Below are 25,174 nucleotides of genomic sequence, written 5' to 3'. Positions count from 1 at the left end.
ACAGAAAAAGAAAAAAAGAAGGTAAACTGAAGTACGTAGGAGTGAGATTCTTTAATGATATAGTTACAGGTTTTCCTGATATTTCTTTTCTTTTTTCCTTTCAGGAAGGTGCCATTATAATGAATGTAGGCTAAGATTATGATAATATAATGGCACAATAAATACATTTCAGTGACAGCTTATTTCAGTAATGTACTTTATCTGGAATATAACATAGTGACTGAAAAAATGGCCAAGCTGATTAATATAAGTCACTTTGCAAAGTGGAATTTTCCTTTCAAATTCTTTTAAATATAGTAATTTCAGAATCAAATTGCATTACCTCAGTGCAAAATGCTACAGAGTTGTCTGCATACTACATGCACTTAAAGGACCAGATGTCAATCTTACTAATTATATTGTACACTATGAAGGATATTGGTACTTGTTTAATGATTATGGAGAGGAATCTTACAGATTCTAGCTGTCAAGAAAAAGAGAGAGTTTCTTTCTCAGATATGCTACCTTTTTTCTAACAAAAGCTTTCTAGCATCAGAGCTGAAGATAACAGGTAATTTGGGATGGCATACCCTGATCACTTCTTTATCTGTCATTCATCCTTTTGAGACTTCTGAGGAATTAAAACCTCATCTAACTCATGAAATCAAACTGAATTCAATAAATTAGTGTCAAAGCTGAATTAGCAATGCAACCCATCTAAGGACACTTGGTTTTTAGTCTATGTATAGGTTTTAATAAGTCATTCCATGCATGCATGTCATAGGAAGTCAAAGAAGCTTTTCATTCCACAGTGGATCAATGGACAAGAGTAAAATCTGGCAGAAAACTTGTTGCTCACATCCCTCCTCCATCTTTTCTTTCTTATTGCACTGTAAAGCCTGGATAGGTGTGGTGGGTTGACCTTGGCTGGATGGCAGGTGCCCACCAAGCTGCTTTATTACTCTCCTCCTCAGCAGGACAGGGAGGGGGGAAAAATAAGATGGAAAAACTTGTGGGGCAAAATAAGGCAGTTTAATAAAGCAAAATCAAAGGCTGCACATGGAAGCAAAGGAAAACAAAAGATTTGTTCTCTACTTCCCATCAGCAGGTGATGTCCAGCCACTTCCCGGGAAGTAGGGCTTCAGTACATATAGAGGTTTCTCCGGAAGACAAACATCATAATAACAAATGCCCTGTATCACCGCCTCTCCTTTCTCTTAGCTTTTATTGCTGAGTAGATGTCATATGATATGGAATATCCCTTTGGTCAGTTTGGGTCAGCTGTCCTGGCTATATCCCCTTCCAAGATCTTGCCCAGCTCCAGCCTACTGCTGAGGGGGTGATGTTGGTGAGACAGCCTTGATGCTGTGTGAGCACTGCTCAGCAGTAGCCGAAACACTGGTGTGTTATCAACACCTTTCTAGGTATCAATACAAAGCACTATGAGGGCTGCTATGGGGAAAATTAACTCCATCTCAGCCAGACCCAGTAGAATAAGAGGGGAGGACCCTGATGCTCTGGAGTGCAACTTCCTGACAACAGTAGACACACTGGCACTGCCAGACAGGGCAGGAAAGCTGGAAGGAGATGATGGAGTGGAGGAAATGCAACTAAAAGCTTGTATTTCCCCTATACTTGTATTAAGCTTGACTAACCTTGATTGCAAAGTCTGAATTACTTCAAAATTTAGAATTGTTGTAATCAGGTTGCTGTTTTCTGGTTAGGTCAGACAGAAGGGTGCCAGTGTGACTCAGGGTGGGTCACGGCAAGGCACTTCACTCTGTGGGGATGGAGTGCTGGGTGCTCACATCTGTATTTTCAGAAGTGAGGGTAATTAAGACAGTCTGATGGGCATCTGGATGCCAAGCAATCCTAATCAATCAGGGAACCTGGGACCTCAGTGACTTGATGAACAGGAGTAAATGTAGACTATAATTTGGGAATTTCTACATGCAAGATCTACTTTTTGCCCTTTTCTTTATTTTAGGTGGAGCTTAAAGTTTTTCCAGATCTGCCACTGACATTTTTAGTAGTAAAAATCACTTCATGAAATGGTACGGGTAGATATTAGGTTTATCTCCTCTCTTCTCCTAGTATTTCTGTATTTTACACCTCTACACAATTTATATTAGAAAAAATATAATACCTACAATAAGGGGATATGCTCAATAGATTGTGTGGCAAAAGTACAAGGGAGATAGTTCTGTACTCTTGCAGAAAAATCAGAACAGTCAACAAGTCTTTAACATTAGTGCAGTTAAAGGATACAAATTTGTAGTCATCCTAGCGTAACAGATTGTGCTCTTTGTTACTAAATGCAGATTAATTTGCCATCTATATTTTAACTGTTTTTGTATGCAAAGCTTTCTGTTGCAATAATAAAAGTATTGCCATGTCTTAATGTAACAAAGACATTTAGATTTTTATGAACTACTCTCATAGCATTAGTTGATGATACCTATTTGACTCTTGTTGGTTTTAAAGAGTTTACTTACTCCTTGTGAAGGAGATACTATATTTCTTTCTGACTCCATCAAGATTAATGTAGCACAGGAATCACATCATTAAAATCAACATTTTATACCAGTGAGAGAGGTGGAGGAAGGGTGAAAAACATACTCTAGTGTGTGCATATATACCCATGTGGGTTCTTTCCCAAGAAGTTTTATGACCTCTAAATCTATTTCTGATTTTACCAAAATTTAATTAATGTTTTGGGGAAACAAATTGTTGCCAGCTTCTAATACTACTATATATTCTTGGGCAGGAAACTTGAAGAGAAAAGGTCTTTATCTGACAGCTGGCCTTTACATGCAGACAATGATATAGGGGCTGAATTTTGCTCAGTTTCTAATGTTGCAGCAGAGGTGAATCATAACCAGGCACTTCTCATTAGTTTCAGACTATTTCATGCCTTCCTTCCTTTATTACTCTTTTTACATTCTCTTAATAGAATACCTGAGAAAAGACTTGAAAACTTGTCCCATTTTTTCCCCCATCACTGGGTATACTTTATAAGGAGAACGTCAAACTGTGCAATGATTTATTCCTTAATTAAGATTTAAGCACTGGATAGTCTTCATAAAGCAATGATTGGTGAGGTTTTCATATAACAGCTTCACAGCTAATGGTTTCTGACAATGGCACTTTGCAGAAAGGGAAAACTAGATCAAGTAGAAGAAATATGGGAAAACAGCAATGTGTTCAGGTTGGGTTGATGGCCAGGATTATACCAAGGCAAAAGCTGAAAAATGGTAACACAAGAAGAACTCATTCCTATTCCCTAAATATGTGTATGCCCAGTGGTCATTTGGACAAGATCCTGACCCACAGCCCACCGCTTACACTTCATCAACATCTCCAAGCACCTGGAAAGTCTTCTCTCCTAGCTGGCTCAGAAACTCCAGATGGTACAGAGCCAGCAGCCTTGCGTTGTGGTCCCTGCAGTGTGCTGAGGCAATCTTTGGCTTGTGGAAAGGCTGTTAGAAGCCAGTCCAATTTGGAGCAGGTGTAGAGTTGTTCTACTCTGTGCTCAAGAGTGCACTGCTTCTGGGACCGAAGCCCCAGTAAAATTAACATAAAACTGCTTCTATGTTCTTCTGGCCAGAAACGGAGCCAGTGGGAGCAAGGTACTAGATAAGCATGTGAATAGCAAGACAAGCAGATATAAAAAATCAAGAGTCCCATTTGACATGTTAGGGAAAGGTTTTCTGAAAGGAGCATCAAAGATCACCAACAAATTACAGTTAAGGATATATAAGGATATTCTGGGGGAAAAAAGGGTTCTGATAGTTTGGAAAAGCATCTGGCTACTTCAGAGATACACAAGATTGTGCCATAAAACAAGGAGAGGAGAAGCTCTTGAAGGCTTGACCACTGCCATAGCTCTATTAGTACCCTGTGCTTTCTCTGTAGAGGTAAACTTGTCACTTATTTCTGACCTTTCAAGTTATGTTAAAATTAGTTTATCTGGGAGAAGACTTCACAGATATGAAGTCCATATTTTCTGGGGATTTGATCTTGACACTGTTTTAATTTGTTATTATAGACTTGACACCCAAGAGACCTTACCATGCCTTCTGCATCCATAAAACTGTATTCTCTTAGCACTGAAAATACCTTTCATGTCAGACAATATAGAATATATAATTAAACTAGTTCCAAAGGTAAACATGACAAAGGCTTGTGAATAGGGTACACTTTGGAAAGTGAAGGGAATTCAGTGAAGTCTCTTAAGTCAACATCATGAGCTAATGCTCACTGAATCTGCACATGGAGACTAAAACTGGCAGAAAATTACTGCTGGTTTAGTAAGTCATAAATATTTTTCAGTTGGCATCCTGAGCAGTCAGTTCAACCCCTTGACAAAAGACTTGGTTTTCTTGGTAAGTTTTCACAGACTCTTTTAAGGATAGAAGTCCAAAAACCAAGGCTGAAACCTAAACAACAACCTAGCCACACCTTAGTTGTGAATGAGACTCTCCACATAGGATTTGGCACACATTACTCAAAGTCTATTATGTTATGCTGTTAGATATTTCATATTAATGCTTCTGAATGTTTCCCTATTTATGATCCCAAAAGATGGGAGAGGGGATATCTTTATTAGTTATTTGGATTTTCACATATGGAGAGCTGAGATGTAAAAATGTAGTAGTCAGAATAAAAATCTATATGAAGCTGGCAGGGTAGCTTTTATTTATTTATTTATATATATTTTATTTTAATAAAGCCCCAGCTTGTTACCCAAACTGACAAGGCAAAAGTGAATATTACACTCTGCAAAGTTCTGGGTGAGAAATTAGCGCCCTGACCTCCACATGGAATGCGGACCAACTGAAGTGAGAGGACAGTTTTAAAATTTTGATACTAAGTTCTGGTGCTATGGTAAACTATTATGGTCACTAGTTCATTGCCTTCTTCTGGTGGGACCTTTTGTAGTTGTTACAATAGCAGTGGATGTAGAGGTGACCATGTGCTGGTTTCTTTGCAGCTGCAGTTCCCAGGCTGGCACATTTACTGAAACCGTCAGCAAAGGCAGGTTTGCACAGTCCATGGATGCAGCTAAGGGCTGTGCGTATGTTTATTCTACTACCTCTGCAGGGCAGGAGTTGGGATTGGTCACATCTTAAATCATGAAAGCTGGGGCATCTCTAGCTCAAGAGCCTAAGTCCCTAGTAACTCAAACACTTATTTAGCTGTGCATTGCAGTAAAGGGCAAGGCCATGAATCTTAGAATAATACATTAAAGTTACTCTGTGACCACACGGGGAATGATTCCTTAATTACACGAATGTGCAGAATGACTGGAACAACTGAAGAATTGCAGCAATCAGGTCCATCCTTATGTTAGTGCTAATGTTTTAAGTTTCACTAAAAAATGCTGGCTCCCTGTGTTGTAAATGTTTTGTTCAGAATATGTTGTCTTCAGCAAATTTCCCATAATATAAGGCACAATTACAAGTGGATCCTTCTGGCTTTGTTGGCAAGTTCCCCTTCATCCAGCCCAGGAGCCTCCAAAAACTGTTCATTGAGCTCAGCATTCTTGAACCAGCTCACTTGAGCCTGAAGCACTGTGTGGCTCACGCTGGAGACTTGGGCTGTAAATGGACTGGAAGTCAAAGTCAGCACCTTACCTGGAACAAGCAACTTAGGGAAGAAAGTCAAGAAACTCAGCAACAAGGGAGGGAAGAAAATTATAACCAGAGATCCTGGTCATAATATTGCCACCTGAACTCTTAACTCATCCTCATCTGCTTTCTCCAAAAGGCAGGTAGAGAGTGACTTATGGAAATGGTTACATTTCATTTGGAATAAGAAATAACAAGGGAAGAAAATACAGGGCACAGAAAATCAGGGTGAAAATTGGGCATTATCTCTCCTGATGTGCATTTATAATACTAAAAACAACCAGATAAAAACTGTGTCCTTCTACCCTCAGTCTGAATTACAGCCTTACCAATTATGGTCAAAAGCAAGATCCTAGTAATGTTTCAGCAGCAAAATCAATGTCAGCACAGGCTAAATTATGTTCTGCCTTGTGCTCGCAACTGTCAGACAATTGCTGAAATTACCAATGGCTGCAACTTTATTGCAGGCAACAATATGAGAAAGCAGTTTGATGGCAACAAGCAGTTAGCATTTGAAAATATTTCAGGCAAGATATGAGCAATTTTTTTGCTTGGGGGTAGGGGGAAGGATCCGGTCTTATGAGACACCTGAGCCTCAGACCCCCATGGCTTCTGCCACAGCCCGAATCGGCACACTGCAGGAAGAGCTGACCAAGCCCTTGTGAAGATCCACTGAGATCCAACATCAAGTATCGCCCCTGCCCTCGGCCCCGCGGGTTGTTGGCATGAGCCACAGCCCTGGACTGTCCCAGATGGTGCCTGGAGCCAAGACAGCAGCAGCTCCCATCCCTGTCTTTTCTCTGTGGCTCTCCCTGACAGTATGAGCAATGCCCTCAGGATGAGGAAGGCAGTCATCCTCACTTCTCAGTGAGGAATCCAGACTGGTACAAACCAAGCAGGATACAGCCTCAATGTTTTCAGAGCTCTTTGGAATGGCTGTTGTGACACTTAGAGGTGGAAAACCCTTTTTCAGTCCTTTCCATTCAAGGGTTGTCTGGATAATCCGGCTCTTATCTGGCACTTTCAGACAGGCAGACAAGATCGTGATGCTGCTGTCCTGGATTTACTGTACTTATTTGGTGAAAGCATTTTTGTAACTATAGTAAAAATATATATATTTCTGATACTCAGCCTTATACTTGAATGGCAAAGAAAACATTTCAAGAGCTATAAAATATTTCAGCTCCTATTTTCATGGGAATTCAATTAAGAAAATCAAATAGCCACCATATTTGGAGTACACAGAGAATGAGAAAAATGTCAATACAGCCTGAAGATCATCTAAGTGTCACTGAAATTAACATCATCTACTTTCCTTGCAGACCCCAAGGTCACTAGACAAAACTTTGTTTCTGTTATTCTCATATGCTGTCCCTGAATCACAGAAAGAAAGAATAATTACCTCTTTCCCACCTCAAAAATGTCCTTAAACAAACAGTAATGATAGCTGGACCAAGATATTTCTACATCCACTGAAAAAGCTCTGAGAAGCTGAACAAAACTTATCTGGTCTTTCTGGCACCCTTTTTGGTGCTTATCTGGCACCCTTTGGTGCTTATCTGGTACCCTTTTTGAATGCAGAAGGCCATGTCCTAAAAGTCACTTAGGTTTTTGGAGAACCAAAAAGCCATTCTCATCAAGCTACTGAAAAACTGATTTTATTCAGGTTTGGTCCTCAGTGTTAAGAAAATCCCTTCATTTGTATCTAAACATGCCTGGCATCTATTTCTCTTCCCTCCACTGTGAATACAATGCAAAGAATGGCTTTGAGGAATAGTGGAGGGGTTGGCATATACTTCTGAACTTAAATCTATGAGTTTCTCCTGCTTTAATTGAGTATGTGGCTCATTTACACTGGCCATGCTAATGTGTGAAGCGGTGCTGTAATGTATGGATATTGCTAACACAATATATGGGGAAGAAGCAGAGCTACAGTAGATTGGAAAGCACATCTTGATACTAAACCAAGTGGAAGAAAATGACGGGGGGTGCATGTTGGGATGTTACAGATACGTTTGGAGAAAAGGAAGAAAATGACAAGTTTTTTGTCCAAGGAGGAGCATGGTCCCTGGGGAATGTTGTATGCATAAGCAATAAAACTGAAATTTGTGAGGAAATAAAACATAGGCAGTTAAATATTCCCTTTCTCATCTCAGTTTCACTTCTAGATGGAGATATTTTCCAGTAACTTTTTCAATCAAGAGAAACTCTTCCTTCCACTTGTCTTTCCCACTACCTTTGAACTTCCTGTACCTTTCTGTACTTCAGAACTCCAATGAGTTTTTCCATTCTGAGAATAACTTTGTTTTCCTACACATATTGCATCCCTACTGTCTTCTCCCCTCCTGCATCTGAACTGTGATATTCCACAGGCGACTGAAAAAAAGCATTAGTCTCTCTTCTTTTCTGTGAGCAACATCCCTGCCATTACACATTTTATATAGTGAAGTTTGTGGCACAAAACTGATGCTGGTCATTCAGCATCAGAAAAATGGAGCAGTGTTTTGTTGTGTGAGCCAAGAAAGGATTCCAAAAATGTTTTTATCCAAGTTCAGATCTCTGGCAAACAGTGAGGTGCAGCTCCACATTGAGAGCCTTCTCAGGCGCGTGGTTGATATATTTACAGGACTCTCATTTGAAGGTGATCATGCAAGGAAGACTTATTCCAATGATATTTTTATGTGTGTAGCCTTGTGGAGCTGACACTACCTAAGACATGGCTTTATCAAGCAGTAAAGAGACATAGACTGCTTCAGTATCAGATGTAGGGACATTTCAAGGAGATTTGTGTACGCTTTATAAAACTGAAGGGAAATTTCCTTGCCAGAATACAAAATACATCTCCCACTCCTTGCTTTTAATTCACATTTATTACTAAATCTTATGTTGTAAACAAGACTGAGAGGCAGTTTTTACAAGCTGCAAAAGTTGGGACTATAAATATGATCATTAAAAATACAGCTCAATATATTGTATGGATAAGCTGGGAATAGACTTTTTAAAATGTTTTTGATAGAAGGCTAAATAAGGCGAGATCCAGCCATCATGTGAATAGTAAGTTAGGTCTGGACTACACAGCCGTGAAGCTATGGTGATGGGTGTCCTGTTACGACGAGTGCATATTGTATCAGCTGTGCTCATGGAGGCCAAGGTGAGGTTCAGTTTCAAAATAGTGTCTGCTGAATTTGCACCTGGCTGAGGAACAGTGGTTAGATCTCCTGAGGAACTTGGCACTGATGTTGAGGGGTTGTTTTGTGTGCATATTGACTTTGGTCCCTATAAAGGCATAAAATGCATGGCTAAAGCCAGATGAATGGTTTTGCAAAACGTAGCAGCTCATGTAACACACAAAGCAGTTGGCTTGACTAAAAAGACAACTACTTTTCTTTAAAACAATCAGAGCTGGTTGGAAAAATCATTGACTCATCCTACAAGAGCTTTCAAGGTGCCATCCCATCCTGCTCTTCTACCCTGAGAGCAAAGTAAGACCTTCACAGGGTAAATCCTCCCACAAGCTCAGACTGATGCCTTGCCTAAGGCATGGAGTTCTGTACGCCCAAGGAAGCCAGCACAGAGCCTGAAGGCCAACCCGGTGGCTGTTTGCTCCATTTTGTCTTACATATATATGGTGCTTACAGGCTAATTACCCAAACTTCACCAGGTCACTAGGCATTTCCCATCACTGGTGTTTCAGAAGTGGGTCCTCTGCTGGTCCATGAGGCATTTGGAGCAAGTTCCCTCCTAAATGGCTTGTAGCAGCTCCTTTTCCAGCTGACCTACATTGGGTAAAACCTCTGGTGCTCACTGAAACAGAGACGTGAGCTGGGATCTGCCACATCTCAGACAAGACCCCAGTGGTTGAAGAGCTGACCATTTGCACTAGTTGACCTTCATAAACTGACCAGCCTGGTGCAGTGTTCTGGTCCCTGCAACATGGGCTTTGGAAGCTTCTGGATGGCCCAGGTGGGATGTGAACCTGAGCTTATTCCACACCCTCAGTGCTCTGCTCTGGGGGACGTGTGGGGCCAGGTCTCTTTTTCTCTGCTTCTCCATTACCGTGGCACAAAAAAGCTTTCTCCGAGATCAGGCGGCTTTGCTGGCTGATTGCTGAGTGCCCAGGGAGGCAGGGCTGGGGGAGCAGGGCTGGAGGAGTACTTGCAGATCCATTTTATTGCTGTTTCAGTTTTCTCAGTTAAGTTTTTTTTCTCAGGGAAAGTTTCATGTTTGACATTTTCTGAAAAATATCCCATCAGTTTCATGGCTAAATGATATTTTTTGCAGTAATTAGGTAACCTAGCTGTTATATTACAGCAATGCAACATTCCTTGTCAGGAAAGGATTAAATTTGTATATAAAAATCTATAGGCCAAGCCTTGTCTGACACTCTTCCACTTACATAAATTCATCCAGCAAACTGTTTTTCCCTTTGTTTTCCCTCTCTTTCACCTCAAAAATATCTCCCCTCATCCACAGAAATAATACACAAACCAAGTCTGTGAGCTCTTCTGGAAAAAACCTATCTCTTCTCCCCTTGTCTATACAGAGCCTGGCACAATGAGAACCTCATCCCTGAACAGCATTTTGAAGTGGTGTGTGCTCTGAGAATTGGAATACCTGAGTTCTGTTTATATAAAGAAGAGAGGCTGTGGGATACAAGTGTTGGAGTAATTTATCTCTAAAGTAGCCAAATTGGTATTCTGCGAGAGCATAGAGATCTATGCCATGGCAAGGAGAACATGAACACCGTCGTCTAGCAGACTCTGGTGAACAAAGGACTAATGCAAACCTAAGTCTGTTTGGAGCACTCACGCATTTAGCAACAGTAACTTCAGCAACTAGTTCATAACTTTTTCAGATTAAAAAAGAAAGTATGACTCTTCTGTACCTGACTGGGAGGAAAATAAAACTCTGAAATTTGACCTCCCTTTCTCTGACAAGGACTGAATTTCTCTACCTGTTTGGGGAAGGACAAGATCTGCAACACCAGCTACATTTTAAGACAGGGTTAAATACAAAACCAGGATTATTTTTTTTTTTTATTTCTAGATCTAGTGACTCAGGTCTTTAGAAAGCAGCTTAATTATACCAATGATTCCTGGATCAGGTTGAGGAGAGAAGACAAATACCAGCCTCAGTTCAAATTTCAGCTTTATCCCTGGGTTTGGTGTGACCAAAACAGTCCTCATACTCACTTGAATCTGGCATTTGTTTCTTCAGGTCAGCAGATGAACTTTTTCACTGACAACACAAGCACAGCCACAACTCATTTACCTGTGAGGTCGTCATTGGGCCAGGAGCCCAGCTGGCAAGCTTTGCATGTGTATTCATCAAATACATATTCGTTCTCTTTACAAGGAGTGCAGGTCCAACAGCAACTCACTTCTCCTTTACGGATCACCTGAGACAAAAATTGACATTTGGTTTAGCAGCATAAATGTACATTCATTCTCCCCTTGTTGCTAATTTAATTTTTTAATCTCTTTTTCTTAATAGATGGGTTTTTAATATTTTATTTTAAAGGAAGTTCCTCTTCATGTTTGCTTATACAAAATATGATACAAGTTCTCAGTTCTCCCATCATGTATGTACCAGAAGAGAGAAACCATCAACCCCACAGAAATATAAGTGGAAGTACAGAATGACAATAAGACGGTTTTTTCCCCTCTTAGAATTAGCAAAACTCAAAATTTCGTTGATGGCAATGTGCCTACAGAAACTAGTGCATGATACACAAGGCATATAATTCACTCCACTGTGGTCCATACAGGGAATCATGTCAACAGCGTTATTTCCCTAAGGGGTCATTACCTAAAGATTTTTGGAGGCTTATTTTTCATCTAATTGTGACTGCTTTGTTAAAATTTATTTTTTCCACAGATCAAACTGAACATGACTTTTCCAGAATTATTTAATTACTACATTTCTAATTAATTTAAGAGTGAAAATGTTATCTCTATCGATTTTAACACCTGACCTGATTTCTCCTTTTATAATTTTCTGCCAAAAGTTATTGCATGATCATGATTGAGATGCAGATTTTTAAAGATCCTTATTTATCATCTCTGGGCCCTGAAAACATCTGTGCTTCTTGTCAATATGTCTTTCTTTTGAAATAAAGTATTCCCAGTTTCTCTGCTCTTCTCAAACAATTTATAAATGAATGCTCCCAATTATAAGTAGGTTGACTTATGTATCTTTTACAATGATGAATTTAGAAGGTGGCTTCAAAACCTAATGTCTTTATTGCAGTTTTAAAAAATGAAGTGTAAAGGAGTGTAATCAAAAAGAACTGGATTTGTCTTTGCTGCAGTGAAAAAAGTGTAAATGATATAATTTTAATCAGCAATATGGGGACTTGAAAACTTCAGTTTTTGGTTTTCTTTTTAAAATTGTAGAGTATGGAAAGAAAAAAAGCCTCACCTGAATAGCTAAACTGGCAGAAAGGCCATGGGAGCATAAGTCATTTGCTCTGCAAGTGTTGAGACTAGAGCTACATGCAAAACAGAATAACTGTCCTCCAGAAGAATGCACATCTTGGGATTTTTTCATTTTGAACAAGTACGAGAAGTTGAACAAATTGCAAAAGTTCTTGTGTCTGGGAAAATCAATTCTTAGGAAGCTTGTACTAATTTTTAGACACATATTTTGATAAACTTCATGCAGTATAAAAATCCATAATTTTACAATGTATAAAACACTCAAGAAAAATACATGGTAAAATAGAAACCATATGTTATTATCAAAACACCTAAACTTAGCAAAACATTTACACTTTTCTGTTCAGATTTTCACCAAATCAACATCTTCTATAAAATATTTGGAATTTGACTAATCCATTAGAAAACTGGTACACTCATCATTTCTTACCCAGCACTAACTGGAGGTTAATCCAGAGAGGGATTATGTATCCTTCTCTAGGAATCAGAACAATTGCTACTCAGAATCAGGTCAGAATTTTTGGATTAAATTGCTTAGTCAGCTTTTTCTTCATCCTTTTATTTTTCATTTCTTGAACAACTGTTTGTTGTAGCACTTAACTGTAAAACAATTTTTTCTGTCCCTTTTAACAAAACCAATTCTTTTTAAAACAAAATATTATTTACTCTTCCCTTTGCCATCTGGGCAATCTTTTGAATCTGTATTTATTTAAATATTTGTATGTCCACGCTATTTCAAATGTATAGAGTTGGGTTGTTTGGTTGTTTATCAAGTCCTTCAGATGGATGTATCAAATGTTGCTGAGTTGGATATCATTACATTGAATGTTTCAAATTCCTGCATAATAACTCAATCCCACAGAATTCTGCAGAAAAACCACCATGGAGCTTGGGAGGGTCAAGCTCTCCCTATCATCTGTGAAGACCAAGAAGATAAAGAACTGTGAAGTAAACCTTGAGATTTATAATCAATAACATAACGAGGAGCATAAAGAACATTTCAGACACTGGACTTCAAGCGTGTGTCTAAGTGTGTGATGATTTGGCTTCATAGTGAAGAATACTCTTGCGAGAATCCTTGAGAGCATGGGCAGAAGGTGGAAGGAGACTGTTAATGAAGATCACAAAACACTTCCCATCACCTGTGTTGTGGCAACAGATCATAAAGGAACTCAGAGCTGCCCAGTTCTGAGTTATTATCTGTCCATCTCTGTCCCCTCACATATGTGACTTTGTGGCTGGAGCAGCCTAACATCAGACCCCTGTTTAGTTACTCTGGGAGTAATTCATCCCACCTTCCTTTATGTGTCTGCAGAAGGTATGCTCTCCTCTCAACCAGCTGTCATGGCTGAGTTCAGTGAAGAAAAAGAAGTGTTTCTATATCAAGATTCATCTTAACTGTTTTCAAAGCCTACATGAGGATGAGATGACTCCTAATCTGGAATAATATATTATTTCCATTGACTATAAAGAAGGTTCAGAAATCTGATATAATTGTATATTCCTACACTGAAGACATACACATTTGGTCTGATGAAAGTCGCTTACTGACTCTGCCAAAGACCAGTTAGTGAATAAAACACAGTGACTGTGTCCTAAAACTCCTGAAAACTCAGACGGAAGACATTCACTTTAAATTGCAGAGCATGGTCAGGCTCCCATCAGCCCCTCACTATACTTAGCTGCTTCTCAGTTTTGCAGTCACGCCATGTTAATATGGGAGAAAAGTAATCCAGCTTCCAGTGAGACATGTCAGAAATTACAGCTGCTTTTTTTTCAGTCTGAGCCACTCTGTTGTCCATGCCCATCCCCTCAGTCAACAGGCTTTTATATAAATGACTGCAAGGTAAGCTAAGGATTTGCAGTATTTTAACTGTTCTGCCGTAAGTGTCATGGGATGCTGAAGGATAATAGAGTACAATTAATATATGACAGATTCATCTACTCTCCTTACTTACTGCAAGATAGAAAGGGAGGAAGGAAAAATCAAAACCCTGGGAAACAAAGAAGCAGTAAAATAGGTATGATTAAAAAAAAGTTACCTACATTTTCTGAAATTCTAAGTAGGGGTAGTTATCAGTGTTCTCCGATGATACCACAGACTTAAGGTCTGAGTAATAATGCTCCAGTCTAGGTGTCTATGTCTAGCACTGAAATAGTAGCAATTATTTTTTTATAATTTACCTGCAATTGTACTGACAAGTCCCAGTCAGGGATTTGCACTCCACTGAATCAGATGCTGTAAAAATATGCAGAAAAAAAACCCCAAACAATACCTGTTCTAAAGCATTTGGAATGTAAGTATAAAATAGTCAGCAATTCACAGAAATAGGAGCACAAGAAAACAGCAACTTTTGAAAATAGTGAGATGACTATGATATGAGTAAGAACTACATACATGTCTGTGCATTTTAATTAAGGTGTGGGATGCTGTCTCCATGTAAGAGTCAAGTAAAACTTGCTTTCAAATTTCAAGGCTATGCATTCTACACGACTGAAGTAAATGGAGAAAATATTTACCTTTATCTGGCCTTTTTCACAGGGTTCACTGCACACAGATCTGATGATATTATTTTTCTCTGACCATATTTCATCATCATCCATTTTCAGCTCACCGTTGTCCCAGCTGCCAACATTGATATAATCAAAGTAGTCCTTCCCCATTTTTTTAAAATTCATGATTTCATATCTTTGGAAACATAAAGGAGAGACATAGCTGAGTTGCAGAGAACATCGTGAAATGTTTCAAATTACAGGAACACTATACAGTCAAAATCAAGCTTGTTGAAATAAGGCAAAATTTTAAGCATTATGCTTGCCCTTGAGTCTTTCTCAATATTTTTTGTGCTATCATAATCTTTATTTTCCTTTGTATTTTAATTTGTTTTCTTCTATCACCCTGAAAGTTCCCTGAACCCTTTGGGGTTAAGTGACTGAGCTTCTGAGAATGACTGTATTTATTTAAGGAAAACAGTGACATGAGTCAGACGAGATTCATCCTGTGTAACTTTTAGTACTGAAACCAACTGCATAGGAAACCCTAGTTGTCCTAGGCTCTCTCTATAGCAGATGTAGACAAATCTAAAGCTATAATGGCAATTCCCAAAGGTAAGTACTCCACATTGTCTGCAGATGCCTATTCCCCTCCTGAGAGAGGAAGCCTGAAGAAAGCTAAGCTCCTAAAGTGAGGTAGAAGCAACTGAGGCTGGTGGGATCAAAAATACCTTCCTGTGCTGTAAGACTGTAAGATGCAATTTGGTGTGGCACCCAGAAAGGAATCAGGCAACATTCTTCAGGCACAGACTCCAAGACTCTGGGAGTTGCTGGAGGCTTCAGGGTGTTCTTCTTATCAAGATGCACCTTGTAGTCCAGGCATTTGAAGAATGAAGTTGAGACTTACCTTTTTTTTGCCTTTTTCTTCTACAGCATTGCAGCAGCAAATGTTATTCTCTCCCATCCATACAACCCCCTTCATTTTAATATAATTCCTCAGTGATCAGAACTCATTTAATTCCTTGTACAGAGAAAGTGTATTCATGCCTCAGTCCTAGGCTGCTTTTGGGTCAGATCGCCTTGTTATCTGGGAACAATAGTGTTAAGAGCAGAGCTAGAGCTGATCAGAGTTTTCAGGTTCATGTTCCTCTTCCTCCTACTTTCTTTTTAGCTCCCACAGAGTCTTACAGAAAGTCTGTGGAGCAGCATAGGACTCACAAGCCTCCTACTGGCATGCTGAACAGCAGGCCACCTTTCTCCCTTACAGTCCAGTTCTTTTAGCACTTATTGTAAGGCATGCTTGGAAAGTTGGGCAACTTCTGAAGTGATGATGTCATACTTTACCTCCTCTTTAGTGGATTTTGCAGTAATCTAACTAAGCAACATGAAATTTACTGATGCAAAATAAGCAAAAGATATAGACTGACAAGATAATCATAGGTTTAGAAAACCTGCCTGGTTCACAAACGAGGAGACAACTTTTTCCTGGCAGCGGGAACAATATTAGTCCCCAGGGCAAAGCATATGGACAGGGATGGATCAAGAGTGATATTGTCAGAGTGTAATTTGTGAAGTCCAATGTACAGAGAAGTAAAAGAACCAGTTCATTAAATCAATCTCTTAACTAAGATACCCAAGTATCTTTCTTAAGTTTTGAGGAAACATCTTCAAGACTGACAAACAGTAGCCATACTATATCTAACATAATTTTTTTTCCCATGCTGACATAAAAAATTTACAGTAAAACTGTTCTATAATATTCTCCATCCATGGATCTCAGGATGCAAAGGATTATCAGGATCATCGGGAAAAAAAGTCTAGCTGCCACAGGGGGGAAACTATGGCAAGGATTCAATGCCAAAATCACACATAGGTCAGGATCAGGACTGCAAGCAACCTGTGCAAGAAAATAAAATTGGAGCCTGACTGAATGGGCAATATGATATTACCCATATCATGTGATTCTCGAGTCTTTCCAAATCAAGAAAAAATGAGAAACTACACAGCTAGGAAGAAAAAAATATGATACTCTTGGAATTTGGAATATTTCACTTTCCATCCTGTATAAAGAAGGAAATGTCCACAGCTTTGCGAATGACCTCATCAAAGCTGAAGAAGTGAATGCCAGACTGACACAACTGAATTGAATCCAGATAACACATACACAAACCCAAATAAACAGGCTTTTACGCATGGTTATAAACCAAGTCTTTTTTCTGAGGTTCACGGGCATAGTAACACTCTGTTCAAGGATTAAATAGACTAACCAAAAAGTTAGCCCAGAAGCCACTGTGGAATCTGCATGCAGCATTTTCAAGGCATTGCAACACTCCCCTGAGTATTGTTTTGCTAAAGCTGTCAATTCAGAATTCCATGGGCAGATGAATGAAAGTACTGCCAATGCTTAACAGGCCACAGGACCTAAACCAATTATGGCTCCAGTAGTAGTTCCATGCATACATCCCAAGGGGAATATTGGAAAGAAACCTAACAAATTAAATAAACTGTTGTCTCAATATGTTGTGTCTTCCTTCTCTGTGGAGAACAGCATTGGTGGACTGATACTTACAGCCAGTCTCAGTAAGTCCATTACTATACTGGAGGTTCATGAGTCACCGGTTCCCTGGAGCTTCCTTAAGATACCACAGGGACAATTTGTCACTTTAGGATAGGAGAGACCAGATGGTGTAATAGCACATTTCCAGCAGTGCCCTAATCATAGTGCAAAACACTTGTTTCAAATCAGAAGTGCCATGAAGTTGTTGAAAACCCATATTTTATTGGTAGCACAGCCAAAACATCAGTATCTTGTTTTTATTGCCTTTTCTTGCCTTCTCAGTTTCTTCTTTGGTGTTTCAATAGAATTTACAGATAGTTGTTATCTTCCTGAGAAATCCTTCCACACTCATTTGCTTTTTTCCGTGTCTTCTGTCTCACCTAAAACGAGCCCTCCACTACACTGTCTATCTGCTTAAAGCTCAACATACACATAAAGGACTTTGGAATAGGGCCAGGATTCAAAGCATCTTGTGGGATTAATCATCTGTTGTATAATATCAAAGCCCTTTTGCTATACATCAAAATCCTGAGCTATCTAGGTCAGAAAGGCTTTTTATGTTCTGCTGCTTAACACTACCACCACAGTACAGCTGTGAGGATTTAAATTTCCGTTTAACAAGTGAAGATGCAGCTATCAACATAAGTGAACAGGGGAGATGAGTTGTTCCAGTATAACTTCACCTTCTCCCAGCTGTTGCAAATAGTTTCACAGTGCTCAAAAGACTATAAAGTACTCAAAACCTGGGCATTAGAGGTGGAGCTTCCTATAAAGCCTTAATCATGAAAGAGTAAATTTTGACTCAGTGTTGGCTAATTTAAGGACACAGACTGGATTTTATGATGTGACTCTTGTAGGAGAAGAGGGAACGAAGAACTATGTTTCAAAAGTAAACAAACTCTGGGACCACTTTTGTCACCACACACAGTCCAGTAGTTTGAGTAGACAGCACTACTGTACCTCACACAAATCCAATGAGCCCGGACTTTCTTAAAATTGCATTACCCTAAGGTGCACAATCAACATGGTGTCCCCATGTTCTTCAGTGAAGCACTAATGTCCTACTGCGACTGAGCAAATGACTGCATGTGATATAACTCCTTCAACAACTTCTTAGAACTGAATTTAAAAAGACCCAAGACATTCAGTTAAATGCCTTGCAATAAATGGAATTAAATTATTATTGTTAAGCATGCCAACATAAGGAAAAGGTAAAGCTAAAGGTCTCTTTGCAACGATTAGATACTGTCATTGGTGTTGTCATGCTACATATTATTTATTTGTGGCATGCCACATATAATTTATTTGTGGCAGTCTTCAGTCTTTCTGCAAGAAATGAGTGAAACAGATAGGAATAAGGTAGGATGCAGTCCACTGCATCTGAGCACCATTAAAACCAAACAGGAATCCTTTAAGAGAAGTCTGTGTCAAGTCTTTTAAAAAGAATTTGGTCAGAAAAATCCAGACTGAGCACTTTTCTTCAGAATTCAGCTATTTGTAAAGATAGAAATGTTTAGCAGAAGACAGCCTTGCTCACCAAAACAGTGCTAAAAATAAATTTCCATCTGAAAATTTCCTGGGTTTCTGCCAATTTATGTCTGAGTTCTCCTACCAGCTCACAGTGCACTTCCTTAGAGTCTGAGTCTGAAGAGTTTGAAAATTTGTGTCTCCAGAGACACAAACAGACTGCTTTGTAGGTGGCAGTCCTGCTCTCTTTTGGGGACAATGCTGACTTTACAGGTTTTCAAATAAAATGGGAAAAAAAATTCAGTTCTGAAATTGCAGAAATTTTTGGAAATGTCAAAATATTCTAATGGATTTACCTTTTCCTACCCATCTCTACTCGGAAGTTAATGCTTTCCTTTCAGTTCACATTAGTGGGAGAAGACAAAATTTAAATGAGGGTAAACTATTTTCCATCTAGTCATTTGTTTATATAGTGCCATCACAAAGATGTTTAAAAACTTCCCAATAATGTACAGAGAAAGGGCTGCCCCAATCAAACTGGAGGAAAAGCAGTGAATGAGGCAGGAATCTACCCACTGAAATACAGGGAAAAAATGTACTTTGAATGCTATCACACCTGCTGTTCATCTTCTGAGAGTTCAGTAAGCAGAAACCCAGGAAAAACTCTCATTACTCTTTTTAATGTGCATTGTTATGGATACTTCATATATGTCATTGAAAAGGAAAAATTTGTCTTATATTTCACAGATGTATGCATATACATGTACCTAAGTTATCAGCAAAAGAAGGTTAGTTTAAATTCAATTTGGCTTATAGCAGCATAGTATGAATTAATAGTTTAGTCTGTTACGCAACTGGAAAAGCTTTATGTGGAAGATATGGCAGCAGATTTTTAATAATTCTGATGGAAAAACCCCCCCACACAAATCAATACAATATTTTTGATATTGTTTTACCTTTCTTAATAAAAGAACTATGTCTGCTGTGATTCCTTATCACTCAATCAAACACACACATTTAAACACCCAAAGAGAGAGAGAACAATGCTGTGGTGACCATCATGGTCTATGAACTTGAAGGTCTGATAGTTTGTAGTGAGAAATAATACTTTAAATGGTACAGATGAAAACACAAATTGAGGCAGGAAGATTGTATGCCTGAAAGTTCATGTCTTTAACCTTAAACATAATAAAAAATGTACATTTAAAAAAAAAAAAAAAAAGTTATTTCGGAAAAACGAGCACAGAAAGTCAGGAACTGCAAAAATAAAAGATCTTAGCTCTGATGTCAAGTCTGCATGCATCTTCTACATACAGTTAACACGTCTGGCATTAAATAGTTTGACAAATGTCAACATTACCTTCCTGGTGAGTCGCCATTCTCATCAAACAAGATCATGTCCCCAGAAACCCCAGTAAAATTAGTCTTCATGAGGGATTCTAGGAGCTTCCGACCATCTATGGGCTTCATGGCATCACAGAGGCCCACGTAGCCTGGGCACAGTGACATCTGCATGTTGTGGAGGCCGTATGCCATCGAGTATATTGCATTGATTACAAAGCCCATCTTGGAGTCCTGAACGTGCTGCGTCCTCAGAGTCATCTGACCTGACAGGGAACATCACAAAGCGGGTGGTGAGTACATGGGGCTGAAATATGATCAACTCTTCAGACACCTGTTGGTGGGTTGGTTGTTAATGGTGGAAAAAGGAAAAGAGTTTTAAACAGCTCATAGCAGATGGTCTTACTGGTACACACACTGGCCATGTTAAAAAAAAAAAAAAAAAAAAGGAATGAAAGATGAGGTTCCCCTTAAATATTTTACTAACCAGCTGATGCCTTTCTCTGTGCAGCTCCACACCTCACATGTCGTTTTTTGACTATTTTTCCTCCCATATGTTTTTTAAAGCATGCATCATGAACATTATAATATAATGTTTTGGGGAATACAGGAAGTTGTCCCTGCCCCCAGAAATCACTCAAAATTCTCAGAAATCTTTTGTTGAGGTGTAAATGATAACATGGGGTTTATTCTGTAGTGACCTTGTAGACAACATTTTGTTTCAGAGATATGGGAACCAATCCCATGCAAACAGACCGATCTAGGCACAACTCCTGTACTGTACCAAAAGTTCCTGTGCTAATAATTCTCCTACTTCTATGTCTCCTGCTCCTCTCTATGAAGTGAGGATAATGATGCAGTGCAGATGAATGAATTAAAATGTCTGTGAAGGGTTTGATGATGTGGGTTAGGCAATGACTATTTACCCAGAATTGGTTGATCTTACTTTGTTTGGCTTTTAAAACATGGTCTGGATTTCTATTTTCTATTTAAGCTTCTGTGAAATGCACAATAAAAATTCATTCAGCAGCACCCTGAAGGCCTTTTTTTTTTATAACACAGTGTTATTAATGACACATTCACTCTGTTGGCAGCACCAGTCCAGCTAAGGAAGAGTAGGCCGGAGGTTTTCTGCCTCATATATCACCAGCAAAGCTGTCAGCTGCATTCCAGCCACCAAATCTTTAATACTGGGGAAGTGAGAAGAGTCAGAGATAAAGCAACTGCATCAATGGTGCTGGGAATTTGTCAGACACCTGGAAAAATTTGGCTCTGGAGGGAAGACAAACAAAAAGCTCTACTAGAATATTTACTCTCCTTTTATCAGTCAAACAGCAATCCCTAGGAGCTAGGGAGTCCTGTGGGTGGGCAGTCAGGAGCAAAGGGAATGCAAATAACCCTCTCTGTCCGCTCTATGAGAGTCTGCCTCCCATAGAGGCACTGGCAAGCAGTAGGGATGGAGCTTACACCTGCCCGTCTGAGCTGCAGGAGTAGCACAAAGTGAGGAGTAATTTAGGCCACGAAAACACTAATGTACAGACAATTCTTTGCTTTAAAGAAATTAAGACTTATATATGACTCTGAGGGTGGCACTCATCTAGTTTAACAATATCCATCCAGAAGACAAGCATCCAGTCTGATGTCTAGGCACCTTTTGTGGAGGTAAGTAAGAATCTCTAGCTGGCCATTGATCCCATCATAAAATAGGTGCATCTACAAGCTCACCTTTTCAGTGGTGAACAAGAACATCACCTCACCATGCAGTTCTAATCACTAAAACATGTGGGAGTACTGAAAACATCAGGAAGGGTAGCAAAGATACATAGTTCAAACTGAAAATCATTGTGTAGAGGTCAGTAAGTGAATGAGGGGACTGAGAGAGCCTTTTTTCCCTTCTGTTTTGTGCGGGAGCTGGCATTCCCAGTTCCAGTCACCCTCAGGAGATGTGATTAACATTTTGGATAGTTAAGTGATAAGAGCTTGAAATATCTGTAATGGAAAAAAAACTTGGAAACAACACACAGTGTTGCTCATTTGTTTTGTTCTACCAAGGTATTGCTTTTTCCTAATTAAAAATAATAGGCATAAAAACTGCAACAGTGGAGTACATGTAAACCCCTTATTAATTGAAATTAAGTGGAAAATTGAACAAGCGTGTTACATGGCAATACACAAAACTTGGTTTAACCAATTATTCATCCTCAAAATTAACAGCTCACAAACTGTGCAGTTAATGATAGTAGCCATTAGAATGGATCAGATTTGCATCAGCAACAGTATTTATTATGAAACAATATTTCAGCTGCTTTATTGTGTATGATTGCTTAAATATGTAATAACTTCATTCTTTCAGGAACACTCTCCACTGGGCTTTGTGTTTCAATTTTATAGAATTATTAGTCTGACTTTCTTTAAACATTGAATCTTGTTCAGTTCACCTGATGATTTGTAATGAGGCTGCTTAGCTCTTCATAGAAGCTGCTGGCAATTGTCCACGGAGTTGTGAGGGAATTAGCTGTTTTGAGAATTTTAATATACTTCCTGCAGCTGGAGAAAACATTTCCCCGAGATGTTAACTGCTTCACTTTCCTATACAGGGGCAAATCTCACCTGCCAAGTCTGCCTGTCAGTTTACAGGACACTGTAGCTAAGGGGAACATCTCAAAAACTGAGACAAAAGAAAATTTTTGCTCCTTAATATGCCATAATACAATCCTAAAAAATTCCAGTATTAAAAAAATAGTTGTCTGAAAGTGATTTTCAACCCATTTCACAAAGTACTTAGGCACGTCACACTTGAAGCATGTAAGTAACCCTATTCCCCTCAGTGATACTGTGAGTGGTTTTAAGGGAAGGCTGAATATACAAGTGAAATGGTAGTCTCTCAGTCAGAAAAAAAAGTAAAAATATTTTACATCTATCTCTGCAGCAAGTATAATTCAGGTAGCCTTACACACATTGTTCACTTAAGTGTTAACGCCTATTTTTCTTGCTGGAATTTGAACAGATATTCTTAAATTCATTCATAAGTGCTTTTCTTCAGTCAAGAACCTTTCCTGACACAGGGTCATCACAAGATGGAGAGATGGCACAGATGAATTTAATGATGATGACACCAGTAATGTTCAACGGAATTGACTTTAACGATTAAACTCTTAATCAAGAATAATGGAAAAATCTAATAAAGTTGAGGAGTTCCTACAGAATTACTGGGCAGAGAATACATATCCACAGACTGTAATCCACATGCTTGCTTATAATACCCATAGCAAAACTTTTTCTATTAAAGTAAAAAGTCCCATATCTATAAAAGATCTGGTTTTCTCCATCTTGTACATTCCCATATGAGAAAAAATTGCAAAGAAGGAAATAAAAATGTCTTGCTTTCCTGTGGGCTGGGAAAAGTCAGCATGGTGCTGTTTAATGTTGGCATGTAGGGATAAACAGGGCATGTTCACATGAATGTTTTAGTGGGCTTTCAAAGCCAACCTGTCACAGTTTCGGAGCAACATATCGAATTTCTTTTGAAAGACACTAAACCAAATAAAGTGCCCCAGGAAAGCACCTAATGCACCACAGCTGCAAATGGGTGTTCAAACCTTACCACCAGGCTACAGCCAGTTTAAAGTAAACCTCCCCGGAGCTGTGAATCTTTCCCAGCCTGCAGTTTGCAGTCAGACCCAGCATCACTCTGGGGTGCTGCAGACAGAAGGAGTTGGAGGTACGGAGGTGACAATGTACGTGGGCCAGGTACAAAGTTTCTTTTTGTAAGTCTCCAGTCGATTCTCACTGCAATTTTGAGAGGCTTAAGTACCTTTTCTGTGGTAAGACGGAACAATTTTTTTCAGGACATAGCTCATTTTTCCACAAACGTTGTTTGATTGGAATAGTATCCACCTACTTATGAATCTGTGCTGAATTTGGTGATTATGTCTAAATGACCATAGAAAGTAATCTGTACTGCAGTACTTCAGAACTAATAAATATTAACACTGTATCATGATAATTACTGCAGAAATAAAAAATTTTGCCTCCTGCAATTAAGATGTACAAGGCAGTGGAAGAACGCAGAGTGAATCAAATCATACCTAATGAGGAAAGTGGCACAATGATCAAACACTGAGGGATTTTCTGAGAAATGGGGGAATCTCAGTGGCTAGAGCATGTGAGCAGATCCTTCAGTTCTGTTCTGTTTATTTCCTTATCTTCCTTGTCCAAGTAATTTTGGTAAGTAAATAAGGGCTTATCCTATTATTTTCCAAGCTGTGAGATCATGAAGCAGTTCCAGAGTTGAACTCACACAGCCATTTCTGTCCACAAAATATTACACAGATAAATCCTGTCCCTTCTTTGGCAAATCAGATAACCCATTCATCCTTCAGTTTCCCATCTAATAATATTTCCTTTCTGCTACTTTTTATGTGCCATCTTTCTTTAGTCTAAATATTCCCCAGGAAGAGGACTACTTCTCTCCTCCTTAATGCAATGAGCTTGTTATTGGCTGGAGTTTTAAGGCGCTATTACATTATTTCTAAAATGAAAGTAAAATTACCCTGGATTTCATGGGAAAACTAAGTATGTAAATATTTATTCTATAGATCATTTAGAAAGCTATATATCTACAGGATTCAGGTGAACCTTTGCAATATGGTTAAACTCATTAAATATCAGCTTAGGAATTTGTTGTCACTGGAGTAGGTTGTTAATATCCATACTTTTTCCTGCTTAAATATATATTCTGTATGTCTGGGTTTACCTGTGTGTTCCCAGCTGTATTATAGGTCTGTGACTATATCAAAGGTGAAGAACTGTCTGAGAATGGTGTAAACTCAGAGCACCGTAACCTGCACCTTTTCTGCCCACGCTGCTGAGAGCGACCCAGTTTTGGACGCTCCAGCAATACCGCAGCGGAGGATAAATGTGGGCTATGCAGGGCGAGCACACGCAGTGCTACTCAGCAACACCTCGTGAATTACAGACTGTCAGAATCATCTAGGTTGGAAAGGACCTTGAAGATCATCTAGTCCAACCATTAACCTAACACTGACAGTTCCCAACTCCACCATATCCCTCAGCGCTATGTCGACCCTTCTCTTAAACACCTCCAGGGATGGGGACTCCACACCTCCCTGGGCAGCCCATTCCAACGCCTAAACAACCCCTTCTGGAAAGAAATACTTCCTAATATCTAGTCTAAACCTTCCCTGGTGCAATTTGAGGCCATTACCTCTTGTCCTATCGCTTGTTACTTGGTTAAAGACGCTCATCCC

The 25,174-nt window shown here is 39.2% G+C and overlaps 1 protein-coding gene across 1 annotated transcript in view; it reads right to left on the bottom strand.

Annotated features, from left to right (window-relative positions):
• GRM5 (glutamate metabotropic receptor 5) overlaps positions 1-25,174 on the bottom strand; it is a 288,751-nt gene that overhangs the window by 32,276 nt on the left and 231,301 nt on the right. Inside the window, exons 5-7 of the mRNA XM_074860303.1 lie at positions 19,924-20,170; positions 14,567-14,735; positions 10,881-11,007 (exon numbers count right to left, since the gene is read on the bottom strand). Of these exons, the coding sequence (XP_074716404.1) occupies positions 10,881-11,007; positions 14,567-14,735; positions 19,924-20,170 (543 nt within the window). The remainder of the gene's footprint in view (positions 1-10,880; positions 11,008-14,566; positions 14,736-19,923; positions 20,171-25,174) is intronic.

The sequence above is a fragment of the Strix uralensis genome, chromosome 2 (genome assembly GCF_047716275.1).
Source record: "Strix uralensis isolate ZFMK-TIS-50842 chromosome 2, bStrUra1, whole genome shotgun sequence".
Classification (NCBI taxonomy): Eukaryota; Metazoa; Chordata; class Aves; order Strigiformes; family Strigidae; genus Strix; species Strix uralensis.
Note: the sequence above shows the minus strand (reverse complement) of the source record. Positions and strands in the feature narration are given on the sequence as shown.